The sequence below is a fragment of the Equus przewalskii genome, chromosome 3 (assembly GCF_037783145.1).
Source record: "Equus przewalskii isolate Varuska chromosome 3, EquPr2, whole genome shotgun sequence".
In the NCBI taxonomy this organism is placed as follows: Eukaryota; Metazoa; Chordata; class Mammalia; order Perissodactyla; family Equidae; genus Equus; species Equus przewalskii.
The window spans coordinates 50,466,531-50,487,694 of NC_091833.1; the positions used below are offsets into that span (position 1 = coordinate 50,466,531).

Here is a 21,164-nt window from a genome sequence, read left to right on the forward strand (position 1 = left end):
TCACTAACTCTTTGCCACAATCTGAAATTCCACCTGAAGAGCAGCTTTGCGTTTGTCATCCCTTCTTCTTCAGGCAACACAGGAAGCCCTCATCTCTGCTGGGGCATTTTTCATTAATGTTTTTTATATGAAAACAGTAAAAACCATGCTTTGTTGTCCAGTGCAATAATCAGTTCCACATACTTACTTACTTTGGTTTTGGGTTGCAGAACTAATGTGCTGAGAATCCTAGAAAGAAACATAAAAATCTCTTGTTATTAAAATGCTAAGGTTTACATGTCTAAGGTTGCATCACTGCTAAATCTGATGGACACTGTTAAATCTAATTTTCTCATAAAATATGTTTTATGGTTTCTGTTCTTTCGTAGAGTTAATTTTTCCTTTGGTGTTGAGAAAAGTTTTTTGTTTTGTTTTGTTTTTTAACAAAGTATAATGTTTTTACTTTAAAACCAGTAATAATGAGTCACCTTTAAAAAAAAAAACAACTATCAAGGGGCCGGCACCATGGCCTAGTGGTTAATTTCCCACACTCTGCTTTGGCGGCCCAGCGTTTCACCCGTTCGGATCCTGGGCAGAGACCTAGCACCACTTATCTGGTCACGCTGAGGCAGCGTCCCACGTGCCACAACCAGAAGGACCCACAGCTAAGAATATACAACTACGTACCGGGGGGCTTTAGGGAGAAGAAGGAAAAATAAAATCTTAAAAAAACAACAATGACTATCATTAGAAAATATGTAAAGTATCTAACATGGCAAATTTTGGTTTGGGTAGATACAACCTCTTTTGAAAACAGTATCATGGAAAGAAATAACTATAACACAATGTGCACACATACACCAGGCTAGACTAAACACAGATCCAAAGGCAATATTTTTATATTCTAAAGGTTATCCAAAAGTATAAACAAAAAAAAAAAAAAGAAAAGGCAGTGTTTTTAATACATTGTTCACAAATACTTCAATGGAAACATGCAAGTCAGTAGTTGATTCGCTTGTTATTAAAACCAGCACTAATGTAGAGGATCACATTAAACCTTAAGAAACTTTAGGAGGCATGAGAAGTGTAAGATATGTGTATGTATGTGTATATCTAAATTCTGAACTAGGAATCAGATAACCTACCTCACTTAATTTCCCTGTACCTCTGTTTTCCCAGCTCTAAGTAAGGACCCTCAAGTGAGAGAATTTATTAAAAGGCCTGAATGCTTTCATAAGCTATAAAACTTCCAAATTATGCAAGATGTTCTTACATAATTTGGAGAATAAAGCATTTGAAAGCCTTATGATGCACTTTAGAAGCTAAATTAATTGCAATTTTAACCTAATCTTCAAAGATTTCAACAAGTAGTACTTGATTATTCTGGCTCCCAGCCATATTTCTGACTTCTCACTGGTGTGGATGCAGTGCCTGCTACACTTGTAAGGAATTACCTTTGTGGGAAAAGGAAATTTGGAAGGCTCGGCTGTACTGGGCGTATGTATTGCTGTCAAAGGAGGCGGCCATGAATGGGTCATTTCCTAGAAAGAGATTTGGAAAGGGAAGAAAAAGTAAATTATAAACATTTATTGCTACTTAAGTTAATTTTTTAAACAATGTAGAATGGAATGAAAAGTGAAATCTTAGAAGTTATTTCATTTACTTTCTAAAAAACTCCTACTTAATGGGCTATGTTCAAAAGCTGAAGATCTCCAACTTACAAAACTGAAAAGAAATCAGTCCGAAGAAGAAAACAAGAATGTGGAACAGGAATGGTCGTAACAGTGAATATTATCAAGCGTGTAAACGGTAATAGGTGTTACAGAGCTTATGTAACTCCGAAAACTGAGCCTCCACTCCACGCTCTCCTTCTCCCTCAGCTTCATTTACTGCATTTCCTGGAATTATTTAAGTTCAAAGGAAGAAGAACTTTCCTGTTTGACTTAAGCAAACAAGTAATTCAGTCACTTGTTCCACTTGGGAGAGTTCTAATGGATTTGACCGTTCCCTGATACACACTATTAGTGCACAACAACTCTTTGGAGGAGAGGACCTTAAAACATTACCTTCCTTTTCCATTAACAGAAATTTAATTTCTATTCACTATTTTCATAAGGTAGGATCTCTCTAAAGCTTACAAATTAATATATTTATCTTGACATAAATTCTTTCTTTTCTAAGGACATGCATGAATTATATTCTGCTTTGCTACAAAACTAGCGGAGAACAGTGTCAGATGAAAGGTGTCAAATTGCAAACGTGCGCGCGTGCACACACTTTGTTAAAGAGCTAAAATCACATTGGGATCATTAACTCCAACCCCTTCCTTTTACAGATGAGAAAACTGAGGTCCAAAATGACTAGACTGGGTCCCTGAGGAAGCTGACAGCTGAGGGCACACGGTATGGGCCCCTTTGTCTTCCTGGACCAAGAGAAGGAAGTCTGTTCCCACGTGTCAGACCTGCCTACAAAACTGTCTTAAAGATCGACAGGCAACTCTCTACCAGCAAGCTGGCGACCCCCTGCACGCTGTAGGACCCGACCTGTGTAACACACCGTGTGCTATAACACTTTGCTCTTTTCAAAGTGCTGACCAGCATCTCTATTAGCACAGAAATGCCGTCTGATCTTTGCAACAACTAGGGATGGAGCTCCAGCAAGTATTTCTACTCCCATCTCGGTGCACACCTTCTCGCCTTTCCCCACAGCCACTCCCTGGCTTGCTCTAGCCCCAGGATAGACATAAATGACCTGGCATAGTCACAGAGTAACTGATGCTGGCTGTCTTGAGTAATTTTTGTTCAATATGAAATCAGGCCCTTGTCTACCAACAAGCCAACTGCTTTGTTCAGTACAAAAGAGGAATTCTGTGCTAAAATATAATGGAAAGAGTAATAACAGCTCTGGAGCCAGAGACCCAGACTGAAATCCTACCTTAGCAGCGTCAGCACAAGCTGTCTGAACACCCTGAGCCTCAGTTCTCAGCAAGAGGTAGAGAAGGACCACTTCTTTCTCAGTGTTGTAAGGGCAACTGATGTAAAGTGCTTGGGTGCATGGTGCATAGAAAGCAGGTAATAAATTAAAAGCACTACAACTTTTAATTAAAAGTCCAGTTTTTAAGGAATTTCAATCCTGCACCACAGAGAAGCCCCTGCTGTTTTATTTATTTGACTGTACTTTAAGGAATGGGACCATTATAATGCTAGAATGTGAAAACACGTAACAATTAATTGAAAAAGTGTTTGAGGGTATCACCCTTATGTTTTCCAATAATCTCTGTAGAATCCCAATGGTATCTCTGACTTTTAGTCACCAATTATTCCCCGAAAACATCCATTGTACTCTCAAGGCCTAAGGCTGTCCCAGCTATTAAACCGGCCGTTGGAAAGTGCATAAAGTCTTTCAGGCTCTAAGTGGTTTGCCAGCAGCCTGAAAGAATTTATATACTTCCCTAAATGCCTAGCTTACTAGAGGGACTTACGCCTTAGGAGGATTAGGGCCATAAGGAGAGGAGGCTGCCCAGATCGCAAGGCCATGAATTCGATCCCTACCTTAACAATAACTTAGCACGTGAGGGAGTACATCACTTGCCACCTGCCTCAGTCCTGGCCTCTAGGTGCTGCAGCTGCTGTCTTCACTCCGCTCTCCACCTTGCTCTTTTTTCTCTAGATACAGTGTCCAGTACCCACTGTTCCTCTAACACACCAACCTGTTCCCGCCTTGAGGCTTTTGCACTCTGTCCTCTTCCCAGTTCCCTGTTCACGCGCCTGCTATATGACTCATAGCACTATCAATATCTGACGTCTTATTTTATCTTTATCTCCCCTACTAGAATCTCCACAAGAGCAAGGACTCTTACTCATGTTGCATCCCCAGTGACTAGAAAAGTATCTGAGGCTTAATAGACATTGTTGAGTAAATGAATGAATGAACAGATAAATACTAGTGCTACCACTCAATGTACCAGTGTCATTGGAATGTTGTACCCAAGTAATGTCTACGAGTACTGCACTAATTCCCCGAAGGGGCTGTCAAGGCCATGCCACTGAAGTAGAAAACCTGAGCTGCTTCCATACACCCACTCAGGGCATGTTGTCCTATCTGGACCCTTGTGCGTGATCGATTCCTGGTTTCTAGCAGTGTCTGTCTGCTATCTTCTTACCCCACCAGCCTGTAGGAGTTATAGGCCACCACTTCCCCTTCATTAAAACACTTCCACCCTTCATATTTCCCCCAGAGAACCAAACAATATCTTCCGTGATTGATTTTCTCCGTTAGAGAACTATTTACTGCCTCTAACGCCCATGAGAAAGATTTGTGTTAGGATTCCTGGCAATCTTCATAAATTGCTGGTACAAGGTAAGAACAAGAACCATGACGCAAAGGAAAGCATCTGGATCGGCATCAGAGAGTAAGAGCTGGAATGGATCCTAGAGGTCATCATCTAGCCGAGGGCCTTCATTTTACTGATGAGGAAACTGAGGCCCAGCAAGCACACGACTTAACTGAGGCCACAAACAGAAGAGAAGGGGATAGACTCTGGGTCCCCACTATGCAAAGGCCCAGGCCCTCTTCAGGCCAGGACGTCCTTCTATTTACTTTCCCTGTTTATGATTTCCAAATGAAAATACTCACCTGTTGCTTACATTAACCATTTATTTTCAAGCATTTCCAGGTAAGCAAGAACTCACCAAAGCGATGCTGGGTGAGAGAGGGGAGGACAGGTGAGTTTATCAAGTTAAAAATGCTTGTCTGATGCTAATACCATAACCCTGATAAATGATGCCACAGGTGTATATTTAACTCACATCAAAACCTAAGAGAAGCATCCAACACACGCGGAAGACAACTAATCTATATTGTAGCATTTACTTTTGAAGTAACTATAGAACAAATCACACACAATTTCAGAGAAAACGCTAAGGGCACATTTTATAACTAAGTCATTTGTTATTTTTATGACTCATCACACCAAAGAATTTCAGAAATACCAGAGGGAGAAGATGAAACAAAAGCCTGATCAAGATATCTTGTTTATTATGAATCTTACTTGCTGGGTGACAAAAATTTCTCAATTTTTAGCAGTACAAAGTACGTTTCCTTAGAGGTATTTCTTTCTCAGAAAATCCTAACCACAAAAGTAGAGGAGAAAAGATTGTAAGACAAAAATAATGGAATTGTTTTCCAAACATCTGGTTAGAAACTACTTTTGTCAAAAATTTCACAAGTCAGAAGGTAACTAATACACTTAATTACTGGCCTCAGCACCACCTTACTTAATACTTTACCATAAAAAATTAAAGGAAAAAATTGGGTAAGCAATTATTTTGAGGAAAAAAAGTGAGCAGTGGAGTTACAAATTAGGAGGTACATGTGTCACATATATCTCTACTTCAAAAAAACAACCCCAGAAATATAGTAAAAGATGAAGCAAGAATATCATTAAAACTGATGTGGAAGATAATTAAAACTCATAGAGGAGGAATGAGAAAGAAACAGAACTCTCAGTTATCACAATTACTGTATTTGAGCATTAAATTTAGCTCTAGATTTCCTGGAAATTAAAGCCAAAATGGGAAACATAACAGTTTACATAACTCTTCTCTGATAAAAAGAAAGCATGCTAGATTCATGAGAATTTTTTTTTTCTTGGAACTGAATTGTAGAAGGAATTTGTCATCCTTGTGCAAGAGAAAGTGAACAAATGAATAATGGATTCAATGATGTATCTGTAGGAGCACAAATGTTCATGGCATGATTTCAAACAAGAAATAACCCTTTAAGGTAGGTCTAAAGAACTTTCTACTGTTTTTCTGTTTATCCCTCTAAAACTTCACGGTCTCATTGCAGATGAGGCTACACACACGGGGAGTTACGTACAGAACACCGAGAGGCAAACCAAGCACTGTCTAAGCCCTGGGGCCTCCTGCACCACACCAACACAGGACGCTTCCTCTCTGGGAGGTGAGCAACTCTCCTGAGTCTCTATGGACGATCAGAAAAACTTGACAGAAATGTCTTAAAACTCTGGTCCAAACGCTCACAGTTTGTAGACTTCATTTTAATTAATAAAATCTGTGAGAGAGTTCAATAATATCCTAAGACTCCCCTTGTTACTCTTCCGGTTCATTTTGCTTTTGGAAGTGTGAGGGGGAAACTGTTTAAAGGGATTTGGAATGGCATCTGCTCATTAAAGTCACAGAGAATGGATATAGGCCTGTCTACTTAAATATTTCTTCAAGTGAGAAATGGTAACAATGAACTCACCTTCAGAATCTCTTCAACACAATGGGCTTCATTGGAGTAGGTCTGCTGAAGGTGAAAAGCAAGAAAGAAAGGGTGAGCACATAAATCAACAACTAGAACGATGGTACTAGCAGAAACTGGTATTAATACAGTGACACTCTCGCAAGCTGAATCACCTCAGGGCCCACGTTTCACTATCTAAGTATTAGGAATTTCACATTCTGGATGAAATAAGACCAAAGAGATTAATCAACTTAATCGTGAAGGAAAGGGTTCCGCTGGAGACAATGGCAGACTAATAATGACCCTCAGGTCAAAAGTTTCCAATGGAAAATGTGTATATTAAAGAATATTAGTACATTTGAAATCTAGGGGAACAAGACATATAACAAAGTAGAGGCAGAAAGAGAAAAAACCAGTGCCACTGTTTTCTGCTTCATAGCAACATCTGTCCAGTGAGCTGAGTTAAATGAACCCAAAGATGGCAATCATCTGAACACCTTAGGGACCCACAGTAAAGAGGCCGACATCCAATCAAGGAAAGATTTTTTTGTAATATTCTAACCCATCGAAAATTTATTTTAAAGTTAAATGTCTCTAGCCCTACTTCAAGTCAGCCTTTTCATCTTGTACGTGCACATATATACACACACCCAAATATTTCCCCAGAGAAAGAGACTAAGGAGAGAGGAGATTACCTAGTGTCTTGGAGGAAAGAGCCACTATTTATACCTCTTCCTTATCCCCAGCTAAACAAATGACAGCTGCTGGTATTCCCACCACAGAGTGTGTCTAGGAAATGTTATTTTCATAGTCTTTATATTTTTAAGTGCAAAAAAAATGGAAAAGTTAAACCTAAAAATAAGTACTTTTCCTAAAGTACTAAAGAGATGAAACAAATCTCACGACTTCACGGTTTTCAATGGAATAGCAACTTCTCCTCTGTGTCAATGCATGAGCCAAACACCCTGGATGAGTTCTATACCACACACCCTCCCGTTAATGCCACTGCTGTGCACAAAGCGCTGGTCTCCCCAGTCAGTTTGGTCCAATAGCTGCCTCACAGCTAGAGAACAGACGGAAAACGGTTCTTTGCCCCACTCACATGTCTAATTTGAGTGTAATCTGATATGGCATTGGTTGCCAATTCCTGATCTGGGGTTTATTAATCCACCATTCCCCTCATTCCAGTTTACTGTAGGGAAGGAAAAGGGAAGAAAAGAGCATACAAGATTCACACTGTCCTGGAAATGAATCTAAGGGACATGTCAAAATTCAAATGCAATTTGAACTGCCTGGGTCTAGTTTTAAAACACATAAATTTCATGGAAATGATTTTACTGAAATGTTTGCACTTGGTCATATTTGAGGTAGGGTCTGGAAGTTAGGAAGTAGTTTACCTGCTGGTCCTCTTGGACCTGTCTTTAGGCAGTAGGGCTGTCAACATCTACACCTGCTTACCTGCTTCCTGTTTTTCAGAACCATTAAGGGATGCCTAAAAACTGGACCAAATGTTAGTAACCAAGCATTTTCGCACGAATGTCAGAAACAGAAACAAATGCTGTTTTGACCTGACAGTAAAATGTGATTATATTACATGTGTTTCGATTTTTCACATCATCATTAGGAAAAATAACAACTAGAAGTTGAAAGTGAATCAACAGAACAGGGCACATGACTACTGACTCTGGTCAGATAGTGCCCTCCTCCTGTCTGTTGCTGGAATGAGACCGGGAATCCAATTAAACTATCTGGCAATCAAGGAAACAGTGAAGCACACTGGAATGTGGGCAAAAAAAGATCTGCCCACTGCTTCCAACAAAATGAAGTCAGAAAGCTACAGCTTCAGGACACTAAAAGACTTTCTGATCTTCATAATCACTCAACACTTAGCCAAGATGTTTCATGTCACTAGAAGATTCATTTTTTTCTAAAGGTTGATTACATGAGATGAACCAGGACTAGAGATTTTTCTATAGCTTATTACTTATTAGTATCATGGTAAGATAAATATCGCTAAACAGTCACCATTTAACCCATTTAAAATTCTAAATAAGGTCTTAGGTTCAAGCATGAATTGGTTAATCTACTGTGCATTTTCCTATCAGGTCCATTCTGGACATGGAAGTATTTCAAAGGGGATTGTGGGGATTCCATTCCAAATACGTGAGGATGTATCACATTTAAAAATCTCCAAGCAGCACTGTCTATGATGACAAATAACTAGAAGTGACCAAATGCCCAACAACAGGAGTCTCACTAACGCCCTTTATAGAGCATCCATACAGCAGTATGTTATACAGATTTAAAACAATAATGTAAACATACATGCCTGCATGGAAAGGTGTTCAAGAGATTTTCAACTTTTTCTTTAGAAATCACTTCATACTTACAGAAAAATTGCAAAAATAGTAAAAGGAATTCCCACAAACCCTTCACCCAGATTCCTCAAATGTTGGCATTCCACCACATTTGCTTTATATTTTCCTCTCCCACTCCCCACCCCTACAGATCTACACCAAACTGTTTGAGATTGAGTTAGAGTTAGAGTTAATGCCCTTTTACCCCTAAATACTTTTGTGTGTACCAACACATGTTTTAAAACTATATTAAAAGAGGAGAGGTTACAAGATAGTCTGTATAAAATGAGCCCATTTTATGCTCCATCTTCCCCTGACCCAAATGACAGACTCTTAGAGTAGGGCACAGGTATTTCCGATGTGTTTGCAGAGAAAGATCTGTAAGGACAGCCTGTCTTGCTTAATACAGTACAATTCGGCACCTCCAAGTCTGCTACTGGAAGGAGACTTTCCAAAAAGGGAGGAGCGGTTCAACAAACCACAATGGCCTAATCCCTTCCTTAAAATCCACTGTCCTCACAGGGAATCCAGCTGAGTCCGGCCACTCCTGCTCCGAGAAGTCAGGCTCTCCCCAACACTGTGGCCAAAGTGTAAACAGTCAGCCTCTCTGAAGCACAGCCAGTTAAGGATGAAGATCCTTGGGTGAGACTTCCTCAAAGAACAACCGATGATGAAAAGCAACAACAGTAAAAATCCACACTAGCTGCGTGGATCAAGAAGCTCTTGTTTGCAGGTCCTTCCCCGTCCGACTCTCCTTCAACGGTGTAGACACGGACGTGAGCACTCACAACCACAATCTCACGTTGTCTCACTGTTGGGTTCCCAGAGGAGACCAGCTCTCCCCTCCTGTCTTCCTGTGGCTCCCTCTCAGATCTGGTGTCCTGTATGTAGACAGACCTCCCAGCAGAGACTTCCCTTCCCCACTGGGGTCAAAATTCTATTCAATTAAAAAAAAATGACAGCAGCTACTTACTGAATACATATTGTACTTGACACTGCATTAAACTCTTTACATTTTATTATTTCCTCCATTTTATACCTTCTACTGTAAAATGCACCATCAGTAGCTTGGCGAGGGGAAAAGCTACTGCACTAAATGTCCCCACCAACTGTAGGTACATCCTTATTACAGAAACTCAAAACTGAAACAAAAATCTCATAAGGAATTTTGTATAATGCTGTATTTAATTCCCACATCAACCTTTGTGCTAAGTATTACCCCAGTTTTTAAAATGGGACTGAATTCTAGAGAATTAAGTTACACATCCAAGGTCACACAGGGCTCTCAAGTGACTGCTCCTGGCTTCTTGTTATACCACCTCTCCAAAAACCATAAACAAACATATCAGCATTTTCAGGGGGGGGGATATGATCCCAGTTGTCCTATGTATGCCCCAAGCCATTTTTTAAAGAGCAATGTTTTCCTTTTGTTTGTACAAGGAAGCATTTTGGCATTCAGATTTAACTGCCTCTTACTACGACGGTGCTTCAGACCAGAAAAGGCAGCAATGTGATTTCTCACTCCTCTTGGAATGACATTGTGTAATCATAAGGAAATGCACCGATACCAAAATAAAATATGTTAGTAAATGTCTCCTAAGCGTGGCACAGTTTGTTTCAAATAAGCTAAAAAGAGGCGGACAGAAGAAATACACCTCACCACTGAGACCAGGAGGCTCTTACGTTATTGTGTTTTAAGTCTCTCAAGTTTCAACAGAGGAGCACTTTTATAACAACGCTGTTCTCAGAAAGGCTTAGTTATCACTAACCAGGAACTGCAGAGAGCACAGACGCAGCATGCTGACAAAGGAAGCCAAAAGATCTTGGATTCTACTTCTGGCTTTGCTGAGGACTGGTTCTGCAATCCTGGAGAGGATTCAACTCCTTTGGGACTATTTCCTCATGGTGATAAGGGATAATATTAGCAAACCTAACTGCACAGGGTTAGTATGAAGGTCAAATGTGAAACTTTACAAACTATCAAAAGGCACTGATACGTGAAATAATACATGGTACCAATGTTATCAAGACATTTTTTAATACCGTGACAGCTTTTAAAGAAAGCCCAACAGGTTCTCTATCAGTTTAATTTTTAAAAGATTAAAACAAATGCCCACACTGTTTTTCTTCAAATGTATGTCACCTTTTGGGTTATGATTCAGTCTGTAGTACAATCATACATCACTTAGCAACGGGGATACATTCTGAGAAATGCATCATTAGGCGATTCGTCATTGTGCAAACATCATAGAGTGCACTTACACACACCTGGATGGTATAGCCTCCTACACACCTAGGTCATACGGCACTAATTTCATGGGAGCGCTGCATACGAGGTCCGTCGTTGACTGACACATCACTATGAGGCACCTGACTGTGTCTACTTGTTGCTCACCTACCCCCATCTAGCTAGACAAATCACATTTTTCCCTCTCTCACCAGTGTCAGGATAACTTCTGCCTCAACTTCAGGTTGCAAATTAAAAAACATCTTTTGGAAAACACTGCCTGATTCCCTCACTCCCAAAACTGTGTGTGGGCTCCCACAGCTGTCTGTGCTTTCCTGTCAAAGCACCTCATGGTGTCTCATGTCTGCTTCTTCTAGATCGTAAGCTCCATGAAAGGAGCCAGTCCCACCTTGCTGAATCACCAATCGCACGCTGCCTGCCACACAGGCAACCAATGAACATTTGCTGGTATGTTTTCAGACTCAGAATATGAAAATAAACTTCCAATTTTTAGAGCTTTAGAGACTTACTAAACACTGTAGCTTGTCTGAGTTGTAAGACAACATCTTAATTAACAAGTTACATGGAAACAAACACAGTAGGAGCCAAAAGGAAATTATTTTGCATTGCTTTCTCCTTAAAAACATTAAGATTACTCTTGGAAACTGTTTTTCACATATCAGATTGGCAAAACAAAAAAGAAAGACTGAGAATAACACTGTGTCTATGCAACAGGCGTGGGGAAACAGGCCCGTGAACACGGTGGTGAGTGGGAGGGTAAAGCGGCACAACCTCTGAAGACAACAATTTGGCAACTGCCACCAAACTCTAATGTCCCATACTGTGCCCCAGCAACCTGCCTTCTAGCTAACCCCTACGTGCACAAAAAGACACGTACAATGTTACTCACTTCAGCCTGGTTTGCAAAAAGACACTGGAAACAAGCTAAAAGCTCCTCCAGAGGTAACTGGCTAAGAAAACTGGTACGTGTCCTTTACACAGAAATACTATGCAGCTATGACAAAGAACCTATGACATCAATTACTCGTAGAAAGGAGAACTGGGTGGCTGCAGCATAGAGGAGTGGGAAGATTTTCACCGTGTATCTTTTTACCTTTTAAATTCTGAATCACAAAATATATTATCTATTCATAAGTAAAAACACAAAAATTAGATTGAGATTAAAAAAAAAACAGGGATAAAAATTTTTACTCAGAGTACAGCCAAATGTCTTCTGCCACATTCGTGTTTACTTTCCACTAGCCTTCCTCTGTGTAACCTTCCTTCTCCCAAACACACACCTGTGTAAATCTGTCCCCAGCTTCGTCGTTGGTGCCCTGGGCTTGCCCCATCTAAGACTTGGCACAACGCACCGTTCACCAATTTCCAGTCAGCCTTCCCTCAGAGCCTGGGAGGTGCTCCCGGGGAAGCCTGGGACTTGCTGTCAGGTGCCGGCCCAGTGCTTGCTGGCTAATTCACTCATTTCCCAAACTAGACTACAAAGTCCTTGAAAAAGGTGCATTTTTTGGGTTCTCTCTCTTTTTTAATCAGTCACACTTAAATACTGAGCAGATGCATCTGAAATATACAAATCCTGATAGGATTGTTGTGAGAGAGAAATAAGACAATACACATTAAAGCTAATGCCACACAAATAAATTCAAGCATTGATCATTAAGACGCCATAACCAGCCTTGCCAAGAGAAAGCTTAGCGAAGGAACCAAAAGGCCTGCCTGAGCAAGGTTTTGACATAAACTTAATTTTATTCTGTGAATACACAATAAATTACCCAAAGAGCTCAGCCTACTCCAACAACACGCAAACACTGCCTGGGTGTGCCTACTTCGGCTGGAAAAGGATAAAGGAGCTGGCAGTATTACTTCTTCAGAAGCATCATCCCCTTTGGGCAACTATCTAAACGTCTATTTCCACACCCAGTATTTTAGGATAAGAATTCTTAAAATCCCTGGACAGCTTTATGGGCACATTTATAGTACAAATTGGGGGGGGTGGGGGGGCTATAGATTGTGTAGCAAAGAATTACTCTCATGTTCCCAGGAAGCCTCTTTTTAACTCCTAACTGTTTGCCAGGCGTGAAGGCTACCTATCACAATTAACGTTACGCTAACCGCAGAAATCTCTATAGTTCTCCAAATAAATTTTTCAAGAAAGGGAAAGAGATTGATAAAGGAGAAGATTATTCTAAATAATGAGGAATCTATAGGTCACCTATATTTACTGTCCCACAAAAATTTATTGTGGAAATACCAAGCAATTCTGCTCATAGTGGAAGATCTAGAAAAGAGGGAGTGGTAGCAAGCCCTGGCTGCCCTTTTCTGAAAGTCTTCCTTCCCCTTGGCTCCCCACTCACCTTCAACTCTGAATGGTAACCCCCGCTGCTCTGTCTCCCCAGCCTGGCTTCCCCCAGCATAGGACTGGGGTTTACTCCTCTCTGTATCTCCCAGGGCCTTAGCATCATTCTGGACTAACACAGATATGCAAGTAAATATTTATGAAATGAATTAATTTGATTTTGTCATCTCATGGCGTCTCCAACAAAACTGAAAAAACATGAGCCAGCCAATTGTGGAGTATTTCATACTGAATTCTCCATGTTTTTCTATATATTGGAAGCAAGGTGTGTTTCTCACATTTGTAAAACTCCAGGCAACTTCAAAGAACGCTATTTTTTAAGACACAGAAATCCTCAATTCAAAAAAAAAAAAAGTACTATTTCTTATAACTAAATTCCATCAGCGCCAATCCAATTAGACGTTTTTCACCCAAGGAATAGTTAGTTGCCTATGTGCAGTTTGGGCACAAGAATGGCTCAGAGAGCAAAGTTTCAGATGTGACAGTAACATGAGATCACGATTGGTGGGGAAGTGGGTACATCAGGCAGGCTTGGGTGGGTAAGGGAAGGGCACGTGTCTCCTTGAGACAGGAGGTCAAGAAGTGCTCCAGGATAATCACTGAAAGAGAATGCTGGAAGCTTGGAAGACGTGCTAGCACCCCAATTCACTTATTAAGTAAGAGCTAATATCCCTAATATTTTAAAAATTCACCATTAGGTAAACTGCTCTTTTATAGGCAAAATGTATTATCTTCTAGTCTGTCTTTCACCAACTAAAGCAAAAATGGGCTCAAAATGAAAAGAAAAAAACCCCAAAATATCATTATTAAAACTTACAAAATCTTAGAGGAAGAAGTATTTCGAACTCTCAGCGCTTTAAAGATTGATGTGAACAATTAGAGTTTATTTTTCTTTTCCAGTCATTTTGACTTCACCAGTGAAGTAATTTGCTTTAATTAGTGCCATAAAGATTATTTTTCCAAAGTATATAAATACTTATAAAAGCTCATAATTTGTATTAATTGAACTACTTAAAATATTCTGGAAATTCTGTTTTGATCTCTATTAAAAGAAGGCATCTTTTAGTTACAAAACCTAGGATCTAGTTCGTAAGATCCAATTTAAATAAATGAAAATAAGAACAGTGAGTAGCTGTTCTCCACATATATAATTGTAAGCACTTACTCGATATAAATATACAAATGAATATGAAATGAGTAATAAAAGTGCTGGTTTCATTTATTTTATTACTACTATATTTCATGAGATCACATGACTGTAAATTTTAATGTTTTCAAGGCTTCTGTACAGTCACATGAAATAGTTCCTATTTTTTAAAAAAATACTATTTATGTTGGTGTATCATATGCAGAAATGTCTTCAGTAGATATTATTTATGACATATGTCAACTAGCTTCTTGGTGTACAAATTAAGAGAGGTGGGGTATACCTGAGATAGATTTAAATTGACTTAAACACAAAGTACCTGGATGAAAAACAAATGTAAAAAACTTACCACTGCTTAACAGTAAATATGTCTGATCTCAGATATTCACCAACTTTCTAACTTTTGACTGTGAACCATTACCATTCACCATGTAATAAGGAATCAGAAATTCCCAATGGTCTGAGATTCTAAAACACTGTGCCTTTGATGAAAAATCACATGAGACCCCATGAAGCCCATTGTGGGTGTAGCAGCCATGAATGATTTAGTGAGACTGGCTAAAAAGGCACTGCTTTAAAAAAAAGGATCACAAAGGACAAGTCTAGACACTGGTTCCATTCCAGTGATAATAAACTGACAAGTTCTTTCAAATATCCCCAACTATATGATCTGTCTCCCCTTCCACAACCAATTCTACTCACTAAAACAACCTTTAGAGTGTTTTTTTTAAGAAGGATTCAATTTTTGTTTTTGAGAGGGTACATTAATTTGCAAATCATGAGTAGTCTTTCAATTAAAATATATCACTGCAGGGAAGCTGTTAAACTGCGGTGTGCAGTGTTTTGTGACTATGCTTACTCCATCCCCATTCGCCCCCCTCCCTCACAAACACACACACACACACACACACACACACACACACACACACACACACGAGTTGCTCTCACACAAATCACATTAACTGATGGTTCTGGGTCTAAAACAACACTACTAAATTACTTTGTCAACCATGTCTGGATTTATAGATACATAAACCTGTATTACTGCTCCTTCTTTGAGTGTATGTGTCTATCAAAGTTAAATGGCAAATAAGGTGCAGGATCCATGTCTAATTCTATGTTTCATAGGGCGCCTGGACATTTTTTTTCATAGCTGGGCATAAGCTCAGACTATAGAGGCAGCAGGAAAAAAACTTTCCATCAGTTTCTGGATGAGGTTGAAAGAAACTGAAGTCATATAAATAAGATAAACCATTTAATCCATGCTTTGTCTGAGAGGACATAAAGATTTTATCCTGGGTTTATTCCAGCAGTAATCTCAACAGTTCCCTCTGGGCTAGGTGTTGGTTGCCTGTCTGTCTCCAGGAATCCTTGATTTTTAAAAACGAAAAACAGAACTCAAGGAAAAGGAAAAAAAAAAAAAAAAAGAAAATTACTAACAGGTAGGCTAGAGGCAAATATACTCTGAGGAAACAATCTGAGCTTCAAACTACCCTGGGGATTACTGAGACGACAACAAACACAGGAGAGGAGGCAAAGAAAGATGGCCTTGCCCTTTCCATCGTAATGCTGAACGAGCCCTTTTTTTGGCTTTAATGTTGGGTAACAAACAACCAAGTTACTTGCCAGGGTCTAGAAAAAAGGCCAAAGATTATTCTGGGAAAGTACCACTCATTTAATATGATAATATTATGAATAGTTATAAATCACTTATTTAATCCTATCATCCAAGAGCACCTGCATTTAAGAGACTATTTTGCTTTTCTATAATCTATTAAACACCAGATTCAGTCCTTCATTTTTGAGAAAAAAACACAAAGGTTACTAATTCCACTGAATCTCAGGTAGACAATAATCTTTTCCTTTTCTTGCATTATCTTTGTAAGTTTGGTCTGAAAGTACAGACAAATTGCATCGGACTTCCGGCAAAGTTCATCTTATAAACTGATTTACTGAACTGATAAAAGTGAAAATATGTTTAATAACAAAGCTTTAAATAAATATTTAGTCACATACACAAGGGGCAGGGTAGATAAATACACATAAAAGAGTTACTCTTGAATTTATTTTAAATAGGTATTTAATATGTGCCAAGGAGAAAATTATCTTTGTAAAATAAGTGTACTCTAATACCTGCTGAATTTAAAGCATTTTAAGCTTTCATATTATATGTACCCACAATTCTAAAATATATAGTAGGGAATTTATAGTAGGGAAGAGTAGCTTTATGCCCCTTTAGGAAACATGAAGCAGTGACTCTCCTCACATCTTCCTCTATCTCAATATATTTCTCTCAGCCCTTCTCTCTTCTCATCCCCTCACACTGACGCACACATGCAATCAAGAAGTTTTAAAATTACTCTTTTGATTTTAATCCAGAGCCCTTAGCCCAAGACTCCAACGCAACCACATTTGTCCTAACTGCCAATCTTCTTACATTTACTGTCGTTCCTGTTCTCCCTTTCCTTCTAAACTTTTCTAGAATACAGAATCTAGGTGCCAGAGAAGAGAGAACATGAAAAACAGGCCATCATTCCAACAGTAACAACAAAAGCAACTCCCCTTGGAGATTGCCTTTAAAGATGGGAGGGTCAAACCTGCAGAGGGAAATTCTACCTCAGCTCTACATAAACCCAACTGCGGCCCTCCTGACTGCTGCATACCCTCCTGACTGCTGCAAACACGCGGCGCACGGCCCGCTGCGGAAGTGCTCCTGGAGCCTGCTTCACTTCTTCCCCGACACTGTCAGTATCACACTGCCAGTTTGCGGGAGGGGCACACGCCATAAAAAAAAAAAAAAAGATCCTGCCACAACTAGAAGGACCAACAACTAAAATATACAACCACGTACTGGGGGGATTTGGAGAGAAAAAGCAAAAAAAAAAAAAGAAAAAAATCCTTTCTACTTGAAGTTCTTTAATTGGTAGATAGCCCAATCTGTAAAAATAAGCAGTATTATTTATATGGCCACAATAATGCTGTCTACCAAGCAGCATTAAATGAACCTAAAAAGTTTTAGATTGGCTCTTGAGCAGGTAAGTCTTCTGTCTTATTATCTCTTTTAGGTAAAACTCTTACAAGGCATCTCAATGTCAAAAAGTTGTTTCCTTAATAAAATTGTGTCAAAAGCTTTCTGTGGGACGAAACAGACCAGTTTCTTTAAAAAAATTAACCGTGAGGGATGTAAGTCACTAGAAAACTCTATTGCTCCGTAAGTCTGGGGGTAACATGTCCCCGACTCATTTTATGACGTAGTTCCTACTAAAAAAAAGCCAAAAGATATAACTAAATTCAAGTCAATCAAGGAAGAGTTTGCACCACAACAACCTGAGGGCTCTCTCTCCTTTCTTGTTACTTCTGCCCCATTTCTCAGCTCTCTCCTGGTTGACAGAAGATGGACTGCTGCTTAACCTTAAGGTAAACAAACTCTATCTTCCAAGGGGGAAAAATGGAAACGTTATCATCTTCTCTAACCAGCCTTTCATCACATAAATTCATACCCCAGATATACAGACTATGTGACCACAAACCACGCTGAGTTAATGAGAATCATAAAGCTATAAGAACATTAAAATTTATCTACTACACCTGCCTGCACTGGAGTAAGATTACTTTGAAACAGTCTTACACCAGTGGAAATCAGCACTACTTAAACGTTAAAACTTGGGTAGGAGCTCCACAATGTTTTAAACTTGACTGAAATTCCATTTGTCTGCTGAAAAACAAAAACAAACCAACAAAAGCCAAGGAGGAGTGGGGAGAGAGATGCAGAGAGAGGGAAGGGGGGGGAGGGCAGGGGCTGGAGGGGATGAGAGAATGCACATGTGTATCCACACACACGTTCAAGCTTTTAAACTGCCAATAGCTTCAATTTGTACCCTGACTTTAGGAAGACAAAAGAAAAAAGCAACTGCCAACGATCTAGAAGTTCAAGACCAGAGCTTGAAAGATGGACAAAGTATCTAAGTGGTATGGAATGGTATACTTAAAAAATTTTTATTTTTTAATTTCTTTAAAATGCATTGTCAGAAATATGCTGTGATTTTGTACACACACGAAACTATAACATTATACTCTCTCTACTCCTACTCTATTATTTCATTAGAAAGAAAGAGACAGGGAGAGAAAGGAAAATCCATAATCCAAACCAACAACCATGCAAATCTCAAGAGGTATTCCAAGCCTCTAGTGGCAGCCAAAGAAAAAAAAAAGCCACACCACACCACCTGTCTGTTACCTATCAAGTGTATACCAAGGGAGGGGACATGGGAGGGGCCGAATACCTGTGGCTGGAAAGCTTATTTACCTTGTTTATAAGGTCATGTACACAGCAGCACTGAACTACAGAGGGTCCTCTGATCCTTCTCTGATGTCAGCCTCTAACAGAGGAGGCAAAAGAGAAGAAAAGGAGGGAGGGGAGGAGGGAGGGAGAACAGCAAGGAAGGGGAGGAGGGAGGGAGAGAAAAGGTGGCGGGAAGAGAGAGGGAGGGTTTCTTGGGAGGCCTCACTCTCTGCCGTCTTCCCCACCTATCTTCAGGCTTGCACTTACTCATACTTACTGTGGGGCTGCTGTGCACTGTGGGGCACTTACCTCCGTGAACATGTCTTACTGCCTTCCTACATGGCAAAAAAGCTTTCCTGTTTTCATACATCCCCTTGCCAGCCCTAATCGGTGCCACTAGGTCACTGTCTTTCGTGCTGGCGGCTGCAATGGCGGCCCTGACAGGAAAGAACTTTTAATCTCTTCCCTCGTACTGAGCCATAAGAAGCGGCGAGTGCTCCCAGGCACAACTCCCCTGGCTCTGCTCCTAAAAATGCTCTCTCAAGTACACTGTTGCTTAGCAATATTTGCCTTCCCCCTGTACATTCGAAATTGGCAACATCTGTCCCTTTGGCAGTTTTGACTTGTGCAAAGCACCATGCTCAGAGTTTAAAAACATACATCTCTATGAAATGGGCAATCCTCCACTCTTCCCATCTCCCTGCAACACCAGGGATGGGAAGACCCCCACAGTGGTTTAATCCTTACTCTTTCCTTAAGCTTTCAAGATGGATATAAAAATCTACAGGATTTAAGGCAGCTGATAGTACATAAGCAAAATATTTAAGACACCAGTGGGAGTTTCTATTAAACCCCGCCTAATAAGTAGTGTGCCTGCATGCTTATACCTGAGGACGTGTCTGAACTAAAAATCCCATTTAGTTCACAATTTCCTACATAACTAATTCCATCACCATGTATTATGTGTAAATACGTATTAGTAAGATACGATATAAGGGCAATTTATTCATGGAGTAGGTAGGCCAATCTTCATGCTCACACTACAGCCCAACCTCATAAACAAACATACAGACAGACACATACGTCAATGGCAAAGGAACCCAAAAAGTCTAGAGAAAAAAAATTCATTTAAGTAAACCCAACATTATGAATTTCAAAACAAACGGTCTTAAGTGTCCTCAGTTCTTTTTATTTATCCCTCAACACAGTCATCTTAGTATTTTACTGAAATTACTCATTAAAGTAGTTCATAACACTGTAATTTTATACATAAGAAAAAAACCTAACAAAAAACAAAACTTTTAATGGGTAGTATGATGTTCTGCATATAATTTTACTTTTTATCTAGCACATCGACAGGAAATAAAAATCAGAGTAAGAAAATACATAAAAGTCAACTAAGAATTGAACCATGCTCTGTGCATTCAAACTTTGGCCTGTAGATATTTTTGTTCCTTTAAACAAATCAGGCTACGATTTTCTTTTTGGCCAAACCAATTTTGACATATTAGAAACACATGTTTTCAAAGACATTCTATAGGCACTGAGTTTCAGCTACGAAGGGCAGGCTGACCTGCTGCTCTCATCAAGTCTCTACCTGGAGTTTATAGAAGCAGAAAAGCCTGGGCGATACTTAGGGCCACTAAAAATACATCCAAAAGGTCCTTGACATCGTGGATTTAACGAGAGCCCTGAAATCCCATAACATGCATGGATTTGTAATCCTGCTTAGCCACAAACGTGACTCCAACACCCCAGAAACCACTTCTCACCGCAGCTTACCACTCACTATTTGCCCGGACGCACACACTAATTCTTGTGAAGGCAGGCTCTTTTTTGCTGTTTATGAGAGAAACTGGAGTAGATTTTGAAAACTGGGGAATTCTCAAAAATCTCAAATTCCTCCAAGTCACCCGCAGTGGTTCTGGTAGGTTCAGGGTAGTGCTTATGAGCAAGGTTCTGAGTCAGACACACAGCTTTCAGCCATGGCTCTGCCGGGGACCAGCTATTAAGCTCACTGCATGGGAAGAGCTTAAACACAGTACACAGTATGTACACAGTACATTCTCAATAAAACATGGACATCATTTTTATTATTATATTATGTTACAATGACACAAAAATCTCAGTCTTTTTCCCTCTTTATTCCATTCTACTAAACTTTTCCCACTTCTCCACACTATCACCCAATCCCAACTTTTATGTCTATGAAAACTGCCTCTGGAAGGGGGAAGGGAATGCTGAAGGAAGGAATGACAACAAATGTTATACCTTTAATAACTGCATAGTACAATCCTTGTTCGCACCTCCCTTTGATTTATCCTTAAACAGCCAAAGTCTCTCAACCTCTGAAGAGGCCATGACCTACTGGACACTTGTGTCTGCAATATGTTTCTAATAAATCTGAGTTAATTAATGTGGGGAAAACATGGTAATTTGCAGAGGCTGGGATCCTGGGCCCTGGGGGCTAGGAGGCTGGAGGGAGCCAGGGCAGGGGCTGCGGTGCTGTCCACCAGGCGAGTGCTGATAAGCCTTGAGGGTTCAGTTGA

General features: G+C 39.9%; 1 protein-coding gene across 7 annotated transcripts in view; it reads right to left on the bottom strand.

Moving 5' to 3' along the window:
- AFF1 (ALF transcription elongation factor 1) overlaps positions 1-21,164 on the bottom strand; it is a 176,845-nt gene that overhangs the window by 47,661 nt on the left and 108,020 nt on the right. For 5 of the 7 annotated variants that reach the window (XR_011538625.1, XR_011538624.1, XM_070614358.1 and 2 more), the window contains 3 exons: positions 6,247-6,291; positions 1,434-1,520; positions 192-228 (listed from right to left, as the gene is read on the bottom strand). Coding sequence is in view for 5 of the 7 variants with exons in the window: in XM_070614358.1 (XP_070470459.1) it covers positions 192-228; positions 1,434-1,520; positions 6,247-6,291 (169 nt within the window). In the remaining 2 variants the exon portion in view is untranslated. The remainder of the gene's footprint in view (positions 1-191; positions 229-1,433; positions 1,521-6,246; positions 6,292-21,164) is intronic. The other 2 variants (XM_070614359.1, XM_070614362.1) reach the window with 1 other exon arrangement.